The 20,601-nt window shown below is 46.3% G+C and overlaps 1 protein-coding gene across 1 annotated transcript; it reads left to right on the forward strand.

Moving 5' to 3' along the window:
• The first annotated feature begins 15,846 nt into the window (after positions 1-15,846).
• Positions 15,847-20,549, forward strand: LOC123105243 (protein FAR1-RELATED SEQUENCE 12). The gene is made up of 7 exons (XM_044527267.1): positions 15,847-16,073; positions 16,146-16,616; positions 17,530-17,794; positions 17,923-18,614; positions 18,728-19,175; positions 19,270-19,557; positions 19,689-20,549. Exons 5-7 carry the CDS (start codon positions 19,092-19,094, stop codon positions 20,406-20,408), a joined length of 1,092 nt encoding a protein of 363 aa, XP_044383202.1. The 5' UTR covers positions 15,847-16,073; positions 16,146-16,616; positions 17,530-17,794; positions 17,923-18,614; positions 18,728-19,091; the 3' UTR covers positions 20,409-20,549.
• Positions 20,550-20,601: the final 52 nt, after the last annotated feature.

Genomic DNA, 20,601 nt, shown 5'->3' on the forward strand with positions numbered 1-20,601 from the left:
TCTATGAGGGTACGTAGACAATACTCTCCCCTCTCGTTGCTATGCATCACCATGATCTGGCGTGTGCATAGGAAAATTTTGAAATTACTGTGTTCCCCAACAGAGATTATGCAACTCCCAAATACCGGAGGAACAGAGATTTGCTGCCATTTTCACTGGAGAGTGCAATTAGGCTGATTATTTTTGCAGATGTTTAATAGACAAATTCCTCACGTTCACCAATTTATTTCAAATTTTTTGGGGTTACAGAAGTATTCGAAACCTACAGATTACTACAGACTGTTTTGTTTTTGACAGATTCTGTTTTTCGTCTGTTGTTTGCTTATTTTGATGTATCTATGGCTAGTATCGGGGGGTATGAACCATAGAGAAATTGGAATACAATAGGTTTAACACCAATATAAATAAATAATGAGTTCATTACAGTAGCATCGTTGATATGGGTGTATCTACTTTATGAAACATAATCTGAAACATTTGAAAAGTTCAAAGAATTTCAGAGTGAAATGGAAAATCATCGTAACAAGAAAATAAAGTTTCTACGATCTGATCGTGGAGGTGAATATTTGATTTATGAGTTTGGTCTTCATTTTAAACAATGCAGAATAGTTTCGCAACTCACGCCACCTGGAACACCACAGTGTAATGGTGTGTCCGAACATCGTAACCGCACTTTATTAGATATGGTGCGATCTATGATGTCTCTTACTGATTTACTGCTATCGTTTTGGAGTTATGATTTAGAGACGACTGCATTCAAGTTAAATAGTGCACCATGTAAATCCAATGAGACGACACCATATGAATTGTGGTTTGGCAGGAAACCCAAGTTGTCATTTCTTAATTTTTGGGGCTGCGATGCTTATTATGTGAAAAAGCTTCAACCTGATTAGCTCGAACCCAAATCGGAGAAATGTGTCTTCATAGGATACCCAAAGGAGACTTTTGGGTACACCTTCTATCACCGATCCAAAGGCAAGATAATTGTTGCTAAGAATGGATCCTTTCTAGAGAAGGAGTTTCTCTCGAAAGAAGTGAGCGGGAGCAAAGTAGAACTTGATGAGGTAATTGTACCTTCTCCCTTATTGGAGGGTAGTTCATCACAGAAATCAATTCCACTGATTGCAACACCAATTAGTCAGGAAGCTAATGATGATGATCATGAAACTTCTGATCAAGCTACTACTGAACCTCGTAGGTCAACCAGAGCAAGATCCGCACCAGACTGGCACGGTAATCCTATTCTGGAAGTCATGTTACTTGACCATGACGAACCTATGAACTATGATGAAGCGATGATGAGCCCAGATTCCACAAAGTGGCTTGAGGCCATGAAATCTGAGATGGGATCCATGTATGAGAACAAAGTATGGACTTTGGTTGACTTGCTCGATGATCGGTAGGCCATAGATAATATATGGATCTTCAAGAAGAAGACTGATGTTGATGGTAATGTTACTGTCTACAAAGCTCAACTTGTTGCGAAATGTTTTCAACAAGCTCAAGGAGTTGACTACGATGAGACCTTCTCACCCGTAGCGATGCTTAAGTCCGTCCGAATCATGTTAGCAATTGCTGCATTTTATGGTTATAAAATTTGGCAAATGGATGTCAAAACTGCACTCCCTAATGGATATCTTAAAGAAGAGTTGTGTATGATGCAACCAGAAGGTTTTGTCGATCCAAAAGGTGCTAACAAAGTGTGCGAGCTCTAGCGATCCATTTATGGACTGGTGCAAGCCTCTAGGAGTTGGAATATACACTTTGATAGTGTAATCAAGGCATATGGTTTTATACAGACTTTTGGAGAAGCCTGTATTTACAAGAAAGTGAGTGGGAGCTCTGTAGCATTTCTTATATTATATGTAGTTGACATATTGTTGATCAGAAATGATACTGAATTTCTGAACGACATAAAAGGATACTTGAATAAGAATTTTTCAGTGAAAGACCCCGGTGAATCTGCTTATATATTGGACATCAAGATCTATAGAGATAGATCAAGACGCTTAATTGGACTTTCACAAAGCACATACCTTGATAAAGTTTTGAAGAAGTTCAAAATGCATCAGTCAAAGAAAGGGTTCTTGCCTTTGCTGCAAGGTGTGAAGTTGAGTCGGACTCAATGCCCGACCACATTAGAACATAGAGAGAAAATGAAAGTCATTCCCTATGCCTCAGCCATAGGTTCTATAATGTATGCAATGTTGTGTACCAGACCTGATGTCTGCCTTGCTATCAGTTTAGCAGCGAGGTACCAAAGTAATCCAGGAGTGGATCACTAGACAGTGGTCAAGAACATCCTAAAATACCTGAAATGGACTAAGGATATGTTTCTCATTTATGGAGGTGACAAAGAGCTCGTCATAAATGGTTACGTCGATGCAAGCTTTGATACTAATCTAGATGACTCTAAGTCGCAAACCGGATACGTATTTATGTTGAATGGTGGAGCTGTCAGTTGGTGTAGTTCCAAGCAGAGTGTCGTGGCGGGATCTACGTGTGAAGAAGAGTACATAGCTGCTTCGGAAGCAGCAAATGAAGGAGTCTGGATGAAGGAGTTCATATCCGATCTAGGTGTAATACCTAGTGCATCGGGTGCAACAAAAATCTTTTGTGACAATACTGGTGCAATTGCCTTGGCAAAAGAATCCAGATTTCACAAGAGAACCAAGCACATCAAGAGACGCTTCAATTCGATCCATGGTCAAGTCAAGGAGGGAGACATAGAGATTTTCAAGATACATACAGATCTGAATATTGCAGACCCGTTGACTAAGCCTCTCTCACGAGCAGAACAGGATCTGCACCAAGACTCAATGGGTGTTAGAATCATTACTATGTAATCTAGATTATAGATTATTGACTCTAGTGCAAGTGGGAGACTGAAGGAAATATGCCCTAGAGGCAATAATAAAGTTGTTATTTATGTTTCCTTATATCATGATAAATGTTTATTATTCATGCTAGAATTTTATTATCTGGAAACTTAGTACATGTGTGGATACAGAGACAAATAGAGTGTCCCTAGTATGATTCTACTTGACTAGCTCGTTCATCCAAGATGGTTAAGTTTCCTAGCCACAGACATGTGTTGTTATTTGATGAACGGGATCACATCATTAGAGAGTTATGTGGTGGATAATATCCATCCGTTAGCTCAGCATAATGATCGTTTAGTTTCTCTGCTATTGCTTTCTTCATGATATATACATGTTCCTCATACTATGAGATTATGCAACTCCCGAATATCGGAGGAACACCTTGTGTGCTATCAAATGTCACAACGTAACTGGGTGGTTATAAAGATGCTCTACAGTTGTCTACGATGGTGTTTGTAGATTTGGCATAGATCGAGATTAGGATTTGTCACTCCGTGTATCGGAGAGGTATCTCTGGGCCCTCTCGGTAATGCACAACACTATGACCCTTGCAAGCAATGTGTCTAATGAGTTACCCACGGGATGATGCATTACGGAACGAGTAAAGAGACTTGCCGGTCACGAGATTGAACTAGGTATGATGATACCGACGATCGAATCTCGGGCAAGTAACATAACGATTGAAGGAAATATGCCCTAGAGGCAATAATAAAGTTGTTATTTATATTCCTTATATCATGAAAAATGTTTATTATTCATGCTAGAATTGTATTAACCGGAAACTTAGTACATGTGTGAATACATAGACAAACAGAGTGTCACTAGTATGCCTCTACTTGACTAGCTCATTGAATCAAAGATCGTTATGTTTCCTAACCATAGATATGAGTTGTCATTTGATTAACGGGATCACATCATTAGAGAATGATGTGATTGACTTGACCCATTCCGTTAGCTTAGCACGATGATCGTTTAGATTGTTGCTATTGCTTTCTCCATAACTTATACATGTTCCTATGACTATGCGATCATGCAACTCCCGAATACCAGAGGAACACTTTTTGTGCTACCAAATGTCACAACGTAACTTGGTGATTATAAAGGTGCTCTACAGGTGTCTCCGATGGTGTTTGTTGAGTTGGCATAGATCGAGATTAGGATTTGTCACTCCGATTGTCGGAGAGGTATCTGTGGGCCCTCTCGGTAATGCACATCACTATAAGCCTTGCAAGCAATGTGACTAATGAGTTAGTTGCGGGATAAAGCATTATCGAACGAGTAAAGAGACTTGCCCGTAGCGAGATTGAACTAGGTATTGAGATACCGACGATCGAATCTCGGGCAAGTAACATACCGATGACAAAGGGAACAACGTATATATCGTTATGCGGTTTGACCGATAAAGATCTTTGTAGAATATGTGGGAGCCAATATGAACATCCAGGTTTCACTATTGGTTATTGACCGGAGACGTGTCTCGGTCATGTCTATATAGTTCTCGAACCCGTAGGGTCCGCACGCTTAACAATCGGTATTAGGAGTTTATGTGTTTTGATGTACGGAAGATAGTTCTAAGTCTCGGATGTGATCATGGACATGACGAGGAGTCTCGAAGTGGTCGATACATAAAGATTGATATATTGGATGACTATATTCGGACACCGGATGAGTTCTCGGGGTCACCGTATAATTATTGGAGTGTCGGGGGGTTATCGGAACCCCCGGGGGAACTAATGGGACAACATGGGCCTTGTGAGAGAGAGAGGAGAGGCCATAGGGCTGCCCCCCCTTGGGAGTAAGAATTGGACAAGGAGGGGTTGGCGCCCCCTCTTTCCCTCCCTCTCTCCCTCTCTTTCCTTCCCCCTCCTTCTTCCTAGTGGGACTAGGAAAGGGGGAGTCCTACTCCTACTAGGAGGAGGACTCCTCCCTCTCCTTGGCGCGCCCCAAGGCCGGCCGGCCTCCCCCTTGCTCCTTTATATACGGGGGCAGGGGGCACCCTAGAACACACAAGTTGATTTTTTCTAGCCGTGTGCGGTGCCCCCTCCACCATAATCCACCTAGGTCATATTGTAGCAGTGCTTAGGCGAAGCCCTGTTCCGATAGCATCATCATCACCGTCATCACGTCGTCGTGCTGACGAAGCTTTCCTGCAACACTCTGTTGGATCGTGAGTTCACGGGACGTCACCGAGCAGAACATGTGCAGATCGTGGAGGTGTCATACTTTCGGTACTAGGATCGGTCGATCGTTAAGACGTACGACTACATCAAACGTGTTGTCATAATGCTTCCGCTTACGGTCTACGAGGGTACGTAGACAACACTCTCCCCTCTCGTTGCTATGCATCACCATGATCTTGCGTGTGCGTAGAATTTTTTTTAAATTACTGTGTTCCCCAACAGTGGCATCCGAGCCAGGTCTACGCGTAGATGTTATATGCACGAGTAGAACACAAAGGAGTTGTGGGCGTGGGTATATACATATTGCTTGTCGTCAGTAGTTAATTCTTGATTCAGCGGTATTGTTGGATGAAGAGGCTCAGACCGACATTACGCATACGCTTACGCGACACCGGTTCTACTGACGTGCTTCGCACACAGGTGGCTGGTGGGTGTCAGTTTCTCCAACTTTAGCTGAATCGGATTCAATGAACAGGGTTCTTTCTGAAGATCAAAAAGCAATCACTATACCGTGTTGTGGTTTTTGATGCGTAGGTAAGAACGGTTCTTGCTCAGCCCGTAGCAGCCACGTAAAACTTGCAACAACAAACAAGAGGACGTCTAACTTGTTTTTGCAGGGCATGCTGTGATGTGATATGGTCAAGACATGATGCTAAATTTTATTGTATGAGATGATCATGTTTTGTAACCGAGTTATCGGCAACTGGCAGGAGCCATATGGTTGTCCCTTTATTGTATGAAATGCAATCGCCATGTAATTGCTCTACTTTATCACTAAGCGGTAGCGATAGTCGTAGAAGCAATAGTTGGCGAGACGACAATGATGCTTCGATGGAGATCATGGTGTCAAGCCGGTGATGATGGTGATCATGACGGTGCTTTGGAGATGGAGATCAAAGGCACAAGATGATGATGGCCATATCATATCACTTATATTGATTGCATGCTATGTTTATCCTTTATGAATCTTATTTTGCTTAGTTCGGCGGTAGCATTATAAGATGATCTCTCACTAAATTTCAAGGTATAAGTGTTCTCCCTGAGTATGCACTGTTGCTACAGTTCGTCGTGCCGAGACACCACGTGATGATCGTGTGTGATAAGCTCTACGTTCACATACAATGGGTGCAAGCCAGTTTTGCACACGCAGAATACTCAGGTTAAACTTGACGAGCCTAGCATATGCAAATATGGCCTCGGAACACTGAGACCGAAAGGTCAAGCGTGAATCATATAGAAGATATGATCAACATAGTGATGTTCACCATTGAAAACTACTCCATCTCACGTGTTAATCGGACATGGTTTAGTTGATATGGATCACGTGATCACTTAGATGATTAGAGATATATCTATCTAAGTGGGAGTTCTTAAGTAATTTTATTAATTGAACTTTAATTTATCATGAACTTAGTACTTGATAGTATTTTGCATCTCTATGTCATTGTAGATAGATGGCCCGTGCTGTTGTTCGTTGAATTTTAATGCGTTCCTAGAGAAAGCTAAGTTGAAAGATGATGGTAGCAACTACACGGACTGGGTTAATAACTTGAGGACTATCCTCATTGCTGCACAGAAGAATTATGTCTTGGAAGCACCGCTAGGTGACAAACCCGCTGCAGGAGCAACGCCAGATGTTATGAACACCTGGCAGAGCAAAGCTGATGACTACTCGATAGTTCAGTGTGCCATGCTTTACAGCTTAGAACTGGGACTCCAACGACGTTTTGAACGTCATGGAGCATATGAGATGTTCCAGGACTTGAAGTTAATATTTCAAGCAAATACCCGTACTGAGAGATATGAAGTCTCCAATAAGTTCTACAGCTGCAAGATGGAGGAGAATAGTTCTGTCAGTGAACATATATTCAGAATGTCTGGGTACCACAACCACTTGACTCAGCTAGGAGTTAATCTTCCTGATGATAGTGTCATTGACAGAGTTCTTCAATCACTGCCACCAAGCTACAAGAGCTTCGTGATGAACTGTAATATGCAAGGGATGGATAAGACGATTCCTGAGCTCTTCGCAATGCTAAAGGCTGCAGAGGTAGAAATCAAGAAGGAGCATCAAGTGTTGATGGTCAACAAGACCACCAGTTTCAAGAAAAGGGATAAAGGGAAGAAGGGGAACTTCAAGAAGAACAGTGATACGTCTCCAACGTATATATAATTTTTGATTGTTCCATGCTATTATATTATCAACCTTGGATGTTTTGTATGCATTTATATGCTATTTTATATGATTTTTGGGACTAACCTATTAACCTAGAGCCCAGTGGCAGTTTTTATTTTTTCGTTGTTTTTGAGTATCACAGAAAAGGAAAACCAAACGGAGTCCAATTGACCTGAAACTTCACGGAACTTATTTTTGGACCATAAGAAGGCCAGGAAGTAAAATAATTGGGCCAGAAGAGTCTCGGGCTGCCCACGAGGGTGGGGGCACGCCCACCCCCACTGGGCGCACCCCCTGCCTCGTGGCCAGCCCAGAGACCCCCCTGCCTTGTTCCCAACTCCAGCACCTCTTATATAACCCAAAACTTCCAGAAAGAAACCAAGATCAGGAGTTCCACTGCCAGAAGCCTCCGTAGCAACCGAAACTCCATCTAGACCCGTTCTGGCACCCTGCCGCGGGGGGGGGGGATCCCTCTCCGGTGGCCATCTTCATCATCTCGGTGCTCTCCATGACGAGGACGGAGTAGTTCACCCTCGGGCCTGAGGGTTTGTACCAATAGCTATGTGTTTGATATCTCTCTCTCTCTCTCTCGTGTTCTTGTGGTGGTACGATCTTGATGTATCGCGAGCTTTGCTATTATAGTTGGATCTTATGATGTTTCTCCCCCTCTAATCTCTTGTGATGAATTGAGTTTTCCCTTTGAAGTTACCTTATCGGATTGAGTCCTTAAGGATTTGAGAACACCTGATGTATGTCTTTCATGTGCTTATCTATGGTGACAATGGGATATCACGTGATCCACTTGATGTATGTTTTGGTGATCAACTTGCGAGTTCCGTGTCCTTGTGAACTTAGGCATAGGGGTTGGCACACGTTTACGTCTTGACTCTCCGGTAGAACTTTGGGGCACTCTTTGAAGTTCTTTGTGTTGGTTGAATAGATGAATATGAGATTGTGTGATGCATATCATATAATAATTCCCATGGATACTTGAGGTGGCATTGGAGTATCTAGGTGACATTAGGGTTTTGGTTGATTTGTGTCTTAAGGTGTTATTCTAGTACGAACTCTTGAATAGATCGATCATAAAGAATAACTTTGAGGTGGTTTCGTACCCTACAATAATCTCTTCGTTTGTTCTCCGCTATTAGTGACTTTGGAGTGACTCTTTGTTGCATGTTGAGGGATAGTTATATGATCCAATTATGTTATTATTGTTGAGAGAACTTACACTAGTGAAAGTATGAACCCTAGGCCTTGTTTCCTAGCATTGCAATACCATTTGGGCTCATTTTTATCATTAGTTACCTTGCTGTTTTTATATTTTCAGATTACAAAAACCTATATCTACCATCCATATTGCACTTGTATCACCATCTCTTCACCGAACTAGTGCACCTATACAATTTACCATTGTATTGGGTGTGTTGGGGACACAAGAGACTCTTTGTTATTTGGTTGCAGGGTTGCTTGAGAGAGAACATCTTCATCCTACGCCTCCCACGAATTGATAAACCTTAGGTCATCCGCTTGAGGGAAATTTGCTACTGTCCTACAAACCTCTGCAATTGGAGGCCCAATGACGTCTACAAGAAGAAGGTTGTGTAGTAGACATCAAGCTCTTTTCTGGCACCGTTGCTGGGGAGGTTGGCGCTTGAAGGTATATCTGTAGATCTTGCAATCGAATCTTTTAGTTTCTTGTTTTATCACTAGTTTGGTCTATAAAAGAAAACTACAAAAAATGGAATTAAGGTTACCTCATATGCTTCATCTTTTTAATGTCTTTTGTGGAAATAAGGATTCCGATAATTGTGCCAAAGTGTTAGAAGAAGAATGCATTAAAAACTTTGGCACTAAATCTTTGTATGATGAGCATGATAGCAATGTTGTTAGTATGAATTCCTTGAATATCCATGATGCTAATGATATGCAAAGCCACAAGCTTGGGGAAGCTATGTTTGATGAAGATGATATTTTTTGTCCCCCAAGTTTTGATGAGCAAATTTATTTTGATGATAGCATGCCTCCTATTTATGATGATTATATTGATGAAAGTGGGTTTGGAAGAGTGTCCACTTTATGAAGTAATAATCCCACTATTTTGGAGGGTGTTGAATCTTATTTGTGATAATTATCAAAGTGGGTTTGCAGAGGTCATGACTTTAGTTAATGTTAATCCCACTATTTTGGAAGAGTGTCAACTTTGCATACTTGTAGATCATGAAAAGAATGCTTTATGTGATGGTTATATTGTTGAATTTATTCATGATGCTACTGAAAATTATTATGAGAGAGGAATATATGCTCATAGGAATTGCAATAATATCAAGTTTCCTCTCTATGTGCTTAAAATCTTGAAGTTATGCTTGTTTTGCTTTCCTATGCAAGTTGATTCTTGTTCCCATAAGTTGTTTGCTCACAAAATCCCTATGCATAGGAAGTGGGTTAGACTTAAATGTGCTAGTCATATTCTTCATGATGCTCTCTTTATGTTTCAATTCTTATCTTTTGTCAGGACCCCGATTCCAAGCCACATCGATCTAGTCGAGACATAAAAATTGATATATTGGATGACTATATTCGGACACCGGATGAGTTCCGGGGGTCACCGGATAATTATCGGAGTGCCGGGGGGTTATCGGAACCCCCGGGGGAACTAATGGGCCAACATGGGCCTTGTGAGAGAGAGAGGAGGGGCCATAGGGCTGGCCGTGCCCCCCCTGGGAGTCCGAATTGGACAAGGAGGGGGGGCGGCGCCCCCTCTTTCCCTCCCTCTCTCCCTCTCTTTCCTTCCCCCTCCTTCTTCCTAGTTGGACTAGGAAAGGGGGAGTCCTACTCCTACTAGGAGGAGGACTCCTCCCTCTCCTTGGTGCACCGCATGGCCGGCCGGCCTCCCCCCTTGCTCCTTTATATACGGGGGCAGGGGGAACCCTATAACACACAAGTTGATTGTTTCCAACCGTGTGCGGTGCCCCCCTCCACCATAATCCACCTCGATCATGTCGTAGCAGTGCTTAGGCGAAGCCCTGTTCCGGTAGCATCATCATCACCGTCATCACGCCATCGTGCTGACGAAGCTCTCCCTCGACACTCTGCTGGATCGTGAGTCTGTGTGACATCACCGAGCCGAACGTGTGCAGATCGCGGAGGTGTTGTACTTTCGGTACTAGGATCGGCCGATCGTGAAGACGTACGACTACATTAACCGCATGGTCATAGCACTTCCGCTTACGGTCTACGAGGGCACATAGACAACACTCTCCCCTCTCGTTGCTATGCATCACCATGATCTAGCGTGTGCGTAGGAATTTTTTTGAAATTACCGCGTTCCCCAACACCAATGACAAAGGGAACAACGTATGTTGTTGTGCGGTTTGACAGATAAAGATCTTTGTGGAATATGTAGGAGCCAATATGAGCATCCAGGTTCCGCTATTGGTTATTGACCAGAGATGTGCCTCGGTCATGTCTACATAGTTCTCGAACCCGTAGGGTCCGCACGCTTAACGTTCGATGATGATTTGTATTATGAGTTTCGTGTCTTGATGAACCAAAGTTTGTCCGGGGTCCCGGATGAGATCACAGATATGACGAGGAGTCTCGAAATGCTTGAGAGATAAAGATTCATATATTGGAAGGTTACATTTGGACACCAAAATGGTACGGGTTGTTTCGGAGTACCGGGGGTTATCGGACCCACCCCCCCCCCCCAGAAGTTCATGGGCCTTCATGGGCCCTAGTGGAAAGGAGAGGAGGGCCACAAGGGAGGCCGCCCCCATGGCCAATCCGAATTGAACTAGGGAAGGGGGCGGCGCCCCCTCTTTCATTCTCCCCTCTTCCTCCTTCCCTCCTTCTCCCTCTCTTGGATGGAGGGGGAATCCAACTAGGATTGGGAATCCTAGTTGGACTCCCCATGGCACGCACCCCCTCTAGGCCGGCCTCCTCCTACTCCCCATTTATATACGTGGGAGAAGGGCACCCCAAAGGACACCAAATCTTCTCTTAGCCGTGTGCGGTGCCCCCTCCACAGTTACACACCTCGGTCACATCGTCGTAGTGCTTAGGTGAAGCCCTGCGTTAGTAACTTCATCATCACTGTCGCGACGCCGTCGTACTGAAGGAACTCTCCCTCGGCCTCAAATGGATCAAGAGATCGAGGGACGTCATCGAGCTGAACGTGTGCTGAACGCGGAGGTGCCGTATGTTCGGTGCTTGGATCGGTTGGATCATGAAGACGTTTGACTACATCAACCGCGTTATTAAATGCTTCCGCTTTTGTTCTACTAGGGTACGTGGACAAACTCTCCCCTATCATTGCTATGCATCTCCTAGATAGATCTTGCATGATCGTAGGAAAGTTTTTGAAATACTGCGTTCCCCAACAGCCTGCTCGGGCAACTCGGGCAGCGGCTAGGGTTTTCAACGCCGCCACCTAGATCTCCTATCCTCCTCCTCGCCGCCACCCGAGGAGGTCACCGGGCAAGCCCGTGCGACCATCGGTGACGGTGGCGGCGAGGCGTTCATCGCTCCGTTCACGAAGTTCTGGATCCACGGGGTGGCAGCCCCTACCGGTGCGGCACCGCCGTTCGCGCCTTGGGCTATGTGCATGGGGGCTCTGACCGGCGTCCTCGACCGCTCGGGCGGTGGGGCGTCGACGCTTGGCGGCCGCAGCATGAGGGCCTTCTTCCTCGCCAGATCTGGAGGTCTTCTGCTTCCTCATTCTCGCTCCTTCCCCTTAGCGCTTAATGCCGGCGGCCGCTGCTGGATCCGATTCTTTTGGGGATGGTGGTGCAGATTGGGACCGAGGGAAACCCAAGGATGTCTAGTTCGGCTCTACTGCGGCGTCGGCTTCGGGCGGCGCATCCTTCTTGAAGGCGGTGTCGTGGTCCCTCTTCTTGCCACCCCCAGTCCTCTCCCAGGTGAAAACCCAAAATCCGGCCTGGATTGGGCAGCGGTGGTGCCATGGGTGTCATCCCCTCCTTGGAGGCGTTTCCTGGGGAGCTAGGATTCGGGTGTGGGTTACTGAAGGTGGGGGCTTTGGCCGGGGGCTGGCTCGTGCGGGTGTAGCGCTAAGGTTCTATTTCGTTGCCTTGCTGTCCGCCTCTCTGCTGCTGCTTGCGGCGCCTTTCCTGCTGCTGTCAGGCGATCTTGGTCTGGGACAGTGTGGCCGGCATGGTGTTCTCTCTTCGTCACGGAGGGCAAGTTCTGTGGGTGCCCTAGATGTTGAGTTCGGCTCTCTCTAGCTCTCGGTGAGCGTCTCCCAAGTCCGACGGTGCGGCGTCTTTCGAGCCAAGACGAGAGGGTGGTGGCCTTCTTCGGTGGTGGTGGGAGGGGTTGCGCTCGACCAGCCCATGGTTCATCTTGTTCTTGTCGTCCATCCAGTTCAAGTTGTCCCAGCGGTGCCTCTACTTCTCTTTGACCCTAGGGCCTGGGAGTGCAGTCATCTGCTTCTGCTAGTTGTGTTTTAACTATGTATCTCTTGTTTCTAGCATTGCGATGTGTTGTAAGTTTTGCAGAGTGCCCCTCGTATCTCTTAGAGCGTTCCCTGTTGTTTCTTTTCGTGTCGTTTGTATTTTGATCGTGTAATCCTGATTGATTGATGGCTTTATTAATTCAAAGCCGTATGAGGTCTGAGCCTACTTTAGGCTTGGGCTGAGCCTTTTCTCTAAAAAAAAGTGTGAGGAGCCCTTCGTGACAAGAAGTCCATCGCTGCACGCAGCGGCAGCTGCACGCAGCGCATCCACGGCTGGCGGAGCGTCGCGATTAGGACTAGCTGGAAGTGCTACTTCGAGTATAGAGCGCCGCCAACTAGCGTAATGTTTCGTATTCGTTGTATCCGTTGTACTATGCACTGACAGCCGGACTGACTCATCTGCTGCAAGCACTGCACATGTACAGGCGAAAGGACACAATATTACCGTTGCACCGAACACTGTATAACGTAAACACTTTACCCAGCTGCATGTATTTAAGGCTCATGCACCAGCCGCTGCGTGCAGGACCGATCGTTTTGCACGTTCTGCTTCAAACACGCACACAAGCACCCCGAGTTGTCGTGATCCGTCGACGTCGCCGTGCCGCAATGTCCCGGAGCTCATCTTCCGCTCATCGTCTCTGGACACCCCTGCCCCCGCTGCCATTGATCCTGTGCCCGAGGTGTGCCGGGATGAGGACTAGATGGTTTGTCTCCGGGATAGATCGGAATCCCGGCGTCCGTTTTTACAAGTGCCCGAACCAGGGAGTAAGTCTGTTATCTGTACACCCATCCATCAGATGTTGCAGTTTTCTTCTGTTTGCTTTGTATTTTCTTGTTCATCATTCAGTTTTCAGTTTTGAAACTGACGCAGGACGGAGGCCCGTGCGACTTTTGGTTGTGGGAGGACCAGTACGCGTTCTTCATCACCGGCGTTGGCATCAACCTTCTCATCAAGGCGGCCGGAGGTGGGAGCAACGTGATGTTTGGTATCGGACGCGCCATGGAAGATGTACATTTTTTTGGTCAATGAAAAATAACCAGTGTACATAATGCCGGGGACGCGTACTACTGTAACCAAACACCGGGTCATGATTAAGAAAACGAGTAAGGACCATTTTCTGCCAAGCCTGATCCAAAATATATTCTCTCCCCCACTCTACATTCAGACTGCTGCACGAAATTCACCAAACTTCTACAGTTGGATTATACTGAAGTATAGCTTTCCCTTTGCAATGTTTGAACACTGAAAAATGTCACCATCCCAACAGAGAAACAGCTACGAGAATAACATTGGACAGAAAGGACCTAATCATGCAACTCCGGTGGTTATTTTTACTAGCAATTCAAGCTCTTTTGTCAATGAAAATTAACCAGGAAAATTAATCAGCGACGAGAATAAGATTGTAGAATTCATACGCCTCCAACAGAGAATCAAAAATTGTGCCAAGGGTTGACAACTACCTCAGTCCCCCTGTCAGCGAACCTTCGTATGGAAGCTTCAAGTGCCGGCATACGATCAATCAGCGCCGCCCGCTCATCTGGTGCTTGCGGCCCTCTTGTCCTGCCAACATAAGTAGAAGAAAAACAAGATAAACAGAAAGCATGCCTGTAGTTGGGAAAACCATTTTTTCCTCTAATTTTACATTTATGAACATTGACAAATAAAGATTGTACTGCCTGTGTGCCACCCACTATGCTTACTACACAAAATTCACGGGTTTGTGGCAATAGAATCAACCTATGTAAATTTGACCAGCGACGTTAGCTGCCCTCGGACGATTTTTCTGAAAATCAACTACAATATGCTTGGGCATTTTTACGGGTTCGAGCTGGGAAAAAACAAATACAAACAAGCATAATGCACCAATTCGGCAACTTGCTCCTACTAGACAAGAATCAGATTGCTAGAAAAAATCCCAAGCCAGCGAATCCTCATAGAGAAGCTTCAACGCGACGGCACGCGATCACTGCTACCGCATCGCCGATCGTCTGTCGCCCGTGGCCCTGTAACTAACTAATTACCACCAAAAATCAGAAGAAACTTAAGGGAAAACAAAGGCACGCTGGGAGAAGCTCTTTTCCCCCTCTTTGCATTGTACATTGGACCACAAACTAAATTGGAACAGGCTAGGATTGCCATGGCCATTCACTCCTGCAAGACCACTAGCGATTGGTATCTCGCAAATTCTGAGCTTTTTGCGGCAATAGAATTTTTAACACTGTCTATGTTTAGGCAAAGGCATTAATCGCCCTAAGTTCACTTGGTTGATGACGCTTTACAAAAATCCTTATATTATGACCGGATCGAAGCTGTAGAAAAATCCACCAAAGTAGATTCAGACTCTACTTAGTCGACCTAGCCAGATTTTCAGATGGCTGCAAAAATAAATCCTGGCAGCCTGCTAATTCCTAGCTGCACATATGAATGGGAATCAGCAAGAACGCCTCTTAGGCACCAGTGAAAGAAATCAACAAGATACCTGCGCTTCCAGCAACTCGAATGGTGGTGTTTGCGGATGCTTGCGCACTGTGGGGTAAGGACTGAATCGAGCCGCGCGAGACAATATTTTTTCTAATCTAAACACCCCTCAAAGATATTTCTTCATGATTTTTATTAATGCTGGGTGGCCATGGCCCCTGCTGGCCTGGCCGTAGCTACGCGGATGCTCCTTTCTGCTGTGCAGAGTAAGATGGAAAAGAAAGAATTGCACTTTGGCTTGTGGAGATTGAACTTTGAGTACAGGATGTGCCTCCCTTGGTATTTCCGAAGCCTCACAATCCTAATCACCCCTACTTCTAAACCATACAATTCTGAACCATACAATATAGTAATATTATGTATATATGTTGGTAGCTAGACGTGAGAGTATGATCAGGTTCTGTCAAATGAAACTAGGACTATATAGATTGAGAGCGGACGTCCTGCACGCAGCGGCAGATGGACGCACCGCATCGACGGCCGCGCTGCGCAAGGTGATCTGTGCAGAGGAAAGCGTCCATGTCAGTAAACCGGGAATACAATGCTGGATACAAGCAAATACATCGCCAAAGTCACCCGTGGTGGGGCTCGTCGCAGTATGGCTGGGACCGTTCTGGCCAGAGCATGCAGGGGTTACTTATTACACTTGGGCAGGGGGGCCCTGGGTTTGGCCGACAGAATTTCTGTACGACACGGCTGGGTGGCGTGTACCCATGTTGGGCGCAGGACGGCCACTCTCTCGTCCTACGTCTACCACGAGATCCCTTTTCCAATTTGGGGCAAAGACATCGACGAGCCGGGGGCAGCGGTGCGCGCCCGTGTTCGCTCAGGCTCTGCTCATGGAGATTTTGGCTGCGGCGGCGCCGTCCCTCGAATCCGGGTGAGTGAAACTCACCTCCTTTGTGTTGTTCCTCATTTGCATCTGTAACTTACGAGCTCGCTGGTACTGCAGATCGGCGTCGGAGGCCAACGAGCCGGCAGCGCGCTCGGGGGCTTTTGTTTCGGCCGGTTTCGTTACCGCGGCGGCAGAATCAGTACTAAGCTCGCCGGATTCGGCCGTCCGCCCTCTCTATCCTGATATTAGACAGTCATATGAGGAGCTGACACAGCCGGCGGCACGGAGGGATCTGTCTGATGTCGAGTTCTCCGGGGGGTCCTGCACCATGTTCAGTTCAGGCGGTGGTGGTGTGGCGTCCGGGCGCGGCAATGGCGCCGCGCCGCCCGTCACTTCTCGCGGCTCGATGTAGTCCTTACCACGCAGTGCGCAAGCATCGGCCGCGTCCAGTTCAGGCGGTGGTGATGTGGCTTCCGGGCAAGTCCATGGCGAGGCGCCGCCCGTCGCCTCTCGCGGCTCGATTCAGTCCTTACCGCACAGTGCCCGAGCGCTGGCGACCACCACCGTCCGAGTTGGCTGGAAGCGCAGGTACCTCGTTGATTTCTGCCAATTTTGCCAAGAGGTTCTTTTTTTTATTCTCCAGTGATGCGTGCATTCAGGCATTAGTAGTCCGGTGGGATTTGTTGTTTTGCAACATCTGGAACCTGCCTAGGGCGAAGAATTATAGTCTGAATCTAAGTTGGTGTATTTTTCCTCAACTTCGATACAGTCACAGTATATAGATTTTATCAGAGGTGTCAACATCCAAAGCGATTACAGACTTGGGCTAAACATATAGACTGGTAAGGAAACTGCAGGATTGATTGGCCATGGCAATCCTAGACTGCTCCATTCTAGTTTGTGTTCCGCTGGCATGATGGTTTAATTTTGAGTGTAAAAATATGAAAAGAGGAACAATAAGACTGCTCCCAGGTGTGCGTTTTGTTATCCCTTTAGCTTCTTCTGAATGTTGGTGGTAGTTGGTTAGTTACAGGGCCAGGAGCGCCAGACCGTCGGTGCTCCATTAGTGGTGATTGCGTGCCGTGGTTCTGAAACTCCACTATGATGATTCGCTGACTTGCGACTTTTTCTAGCACCCTGCATCCAGAATTGGCGCATTAGGCTTGGTTGGTTTCGGAATTTCCCAGAATGAGCTGGTAAGAATGGGCAGTCATGCGATGGTTGATTTTTAGAAATCATTCACCCACCGGCGTGACCCATGGGTGTCTAACTGCCCGATGAAAATTTACACAACGAACACTGGGGTAGTAAGCTAGTGGTCTTGGAGGATTTAAGTCATGGGCAAACATAGCCCGTTTTGCGCTGCAGTCGGTGACACGCGGGCAGTGCAAATTTCATCTTTAGGAACTTTGATAAGTGTAAAACGGGAAGGAAAAGGTTTTTATGCAATACAGGAATGCTTTACGGTTTATCTTACATTTACTTCTGCTTTCGTTGGCAGGCCGAGAGGACCGAAAGGCCCAGACGAGCGGTCAGTAGTGGTTGATTGTGTGTTGGCCCTCGAATCTGCCATACGAGGATTTGCTGACAGGGGGACTGAGGTGGTTGTCAACCCAGCGCTTGGCACAAATTTCGATAGCTTGCCGGAGGCGTGTGAATTCTACAATCTTTATTCATGGGAGGTTGGATTTGGTATTCGTTACGGCAAAAGCAGGCAGAATGTCAATGGGACCAAGTGTATGCAGGAGATCGTATGCGGCTGTGCTGTAAGCTTATTTACATGCTTTTGCCTTTTTCGTGTGCTGCTTCGCATGGGCAAATGTACTAGCATGCCAAGAGATGGATGCTGACGTATTTTTTTTTTGGCAAAATCCTCTGTTCAAATCATTTTCAGGGCAAGCCAGAGAGGGAGAACAGCTCGTCGATGAGAAGCAATTGTGCCGCAATGATGCGACTGCACCGGACAGATGATGGTGGGTGGTATGTATCGGAGAATCGTGCTGCACACAACCATGAACTGCTTCAGACATGTGCGGAGAAGCTACACTGGCCATCCCACCGGCGCATTGACACATACACGAGAGACCTTGTGAAGCAGTTGCGGGAGAACAATGTTAATCTTGGCAAGGTTTACAGCATCATTGGCAGCCTGTTTGGCCGGATGGAGAATGTACCGTTCACGAAGAGGTGCCTTCGAACTTTCTGTGGAAAGCTTAGTAGGGAGCAGGCAGACGATGATGTGCGCAAGACTATGGATGCATTCTCCGAGCTGGGATCTAATGACCCGGAGTTTTCGTATGTGGTTGAGGTTGATAAAGAAAGCAAGATAAAAACCCTGCTGTGGACTAATGGGAGAAGCAAGATGCAATACCACAGTTTCGGGGATGTCATAACATTTGACACAACTTACAAGACAAACCTATATGACATGCCTTTCGGGTTGTTCGTGGGAGTGAACAACCACTTCCAGAGTATCATCATGGGGGGGGGTCATGATGAGAGAGGAAACAATCGAGAGTTTTAACTGGGTATTCACCGAGTTCATTAGACTGATGGGTGGCAAGCCTCCAAAAACTATACTAACAGGTTGCTTTATCCCCGTAGCATTCACCCCCATTTGCCCTCTGATGTGTGTAGCTGTTAGGTGTTGTGTTTTTGCTAACAAGTTCCATGTCTGATAATGGTTTATCTATTTGCAGATCAAGCGCGGGCGATGGAGGTTGCTATACAACAAACAATGCCAGATACAACACACCGCTGGTGTAAGTGGCACGTGCTTCGGAAGGCGAAGGAGCACCTTGGTCCGCATTACACGAAACGGAGTGATTTTAGGGCCGCTTTGCACAAGGTTGTTAATGAAATGCTGACTGTGGATGAGTTCGAAGCAGCTTGGGCTGAACTGCTAGACAGATACAAGCTGCACAACAACACATTTTTGATCCAGATTTTCGAGGTTAGACACAAGTGAGCAAAACCTTATTTTAGTGGTAAGTTCTGTGCGAAGCAAACCAGTACGCAAAGGAGCAAAAGTGCAAACCATTTGTTAAAGGGCTACATTGCCCGATGAACCTTTTTGTGAAGCAATACAGCAAGCTACAGTTTGACCGGGAAGCTGAAGGAGGGTTCCAAGAGAAGAGGACCAGACTGGTACGTGCAAGCAAATGTCAATATGCAACAAGAAATGACCCGTTCTCCGTTTTTTTGTCATTCTGCTAAATATCTTTCTGCTTACTCCCGGCAGGGCGGTGTAGTTCTGCGATACAATTTCCCTCTGGAAGAGCATGCGAGCCAGGTGTACACATGGACTATGTTTGAGATGTTTGGTCAGGCTTTGTACCGTGCAGGGAGATATGATGTCGAGGAAGTCCAACGAGGCACGAGGTACCTTGTGCGGCATGTTGAAGCTGATAAGCAAGAGAAGTGGTGCCGCGAGATGCATGCGGTCGATGTCCATGATGGCGGCACTCGTTACACGTGCGAATGCGGCTTGTTTGAGCACATGGGGATGCTTTGTTGCCATGCTATCAAGGTTAATCCTAACACTACAACTATATGCAAAGTGCCTTTAATGGAAAGCATTATTTGTGTCATTCGTCTTAGCCAGATTTTCGGCTTCATTTATGTACGTCGTTGAACCATTCACCTTGCCTTTGCGTCCAGGTTCTCATTCATTTGGGAGTGCGGAAGATACCGAGTTTTCATGTACTGAAGAGGTGGACAGTAGATGCCCGCGACAACTTGCCGCTGCACCTCATCCATTACCAGAAAGATCAAGGGCCTCCCCGGTTGTCTTCCTACCGGCATACTGCACTGCACCTGACAGCGCTCGAGTTTGTGCAGCTTGGTGATAGCAATGTAGATGCATTCGACAGAGCAATGGACATTTTAAATGCAGGCAAGGCTGAACTGACCGTTTTGGCTGCGATCAAAGATGGGAAAAGTTTGGTGGACCAAACTCAAGTTGGGGAGTCAGCTAACCCAACCATGGTTATGATGGCAAACGGCTCGCAACAAGAAGATGTGTGTTCTGAGATGTTCATCTCGACTGAATGTGGCCTTGGCTCTGTCTCTGTGGTATCTGATTCGAGCCGTCCATTGTCCACATTACTGGCGCCTGATAGGAAAAAGCAGAGGGGGAGACCGACAACGGCGAGGGACAAGCCAGGATACGAGATAAAAGATGCAAGATCTAGATTTTGCACAGTTTGTAGGGAGAAAGGGCACAAGAGCACAACGTGCCCCCGTAGGGGGGACCTTCCGAAGAAACCACGCAAAATCCCTACATGTGGAAATTGTGGTGTGGCCGGGCACAAGAAAACAAGTTGTTTCAACCCGGTGTTGCCATTTGTGAAGAGGCCGCGCGACGGACCAGTCGAGTGATCTTCAGTTTGTTTTATGGTCCGTAAAGTTCTTGATTCAGTCCAGATTTTATGTAGTCTGCTTACCTGGGCTTGTGATTTGCAAATCTAATAAACATTATGCCTATGTGTGCGGTGATGTACTTTGCTTACTGCTTTTTAATCTACTCTTCCAGTCGTTCTTGTTGAGGCTCCTTTGAGCGAGCTGTACATTC

Source organism: Triticum aestivum, chromosome 5A (genome assembly GCF_018294505.1).
Source record: "Triticum aestivum cultivar Chinese Spring chromosome 5A, IWGSC CS RefSeq v2.1, whole genome shotgun sequence".
In the NCBI taxonomy this organism is placed as follows: domain Eukaryota; kingdom Viridiplantae; phylum Streptophyta; class Magnoliopsida; order Poales; family Poaceae; genus Triticum; species Triticum aestivum.

What these genes read in the sequence shown, in the direction of transcription:
- LOC123105243 (XM_044527267.1), top strand. Translation starts at nt 19,092, where the DNA reads ATGAACCTTTTTGTGAAGCAATACAGCAAGCTACAGTTTGACCGGGAA. An exon ending in AAGAGAAGAGGACCAGACTG is followed by an intron (nt 19,176 to 19,269) that starts GTACGTGCAAGC and finishes TACTCCCGGCAG; the next exon opens with GGCGGTGTAGTTCTGCGATA. An exon ending in TTTGTTGCCATGCTATCAAG is followed by an intron (nt 19,558 to 19,688) that starts GTTAATCCTAAC and finishes CTTTGCGTCCAG; the next exon opens with GTTCTCATTCATTTGGGAGT.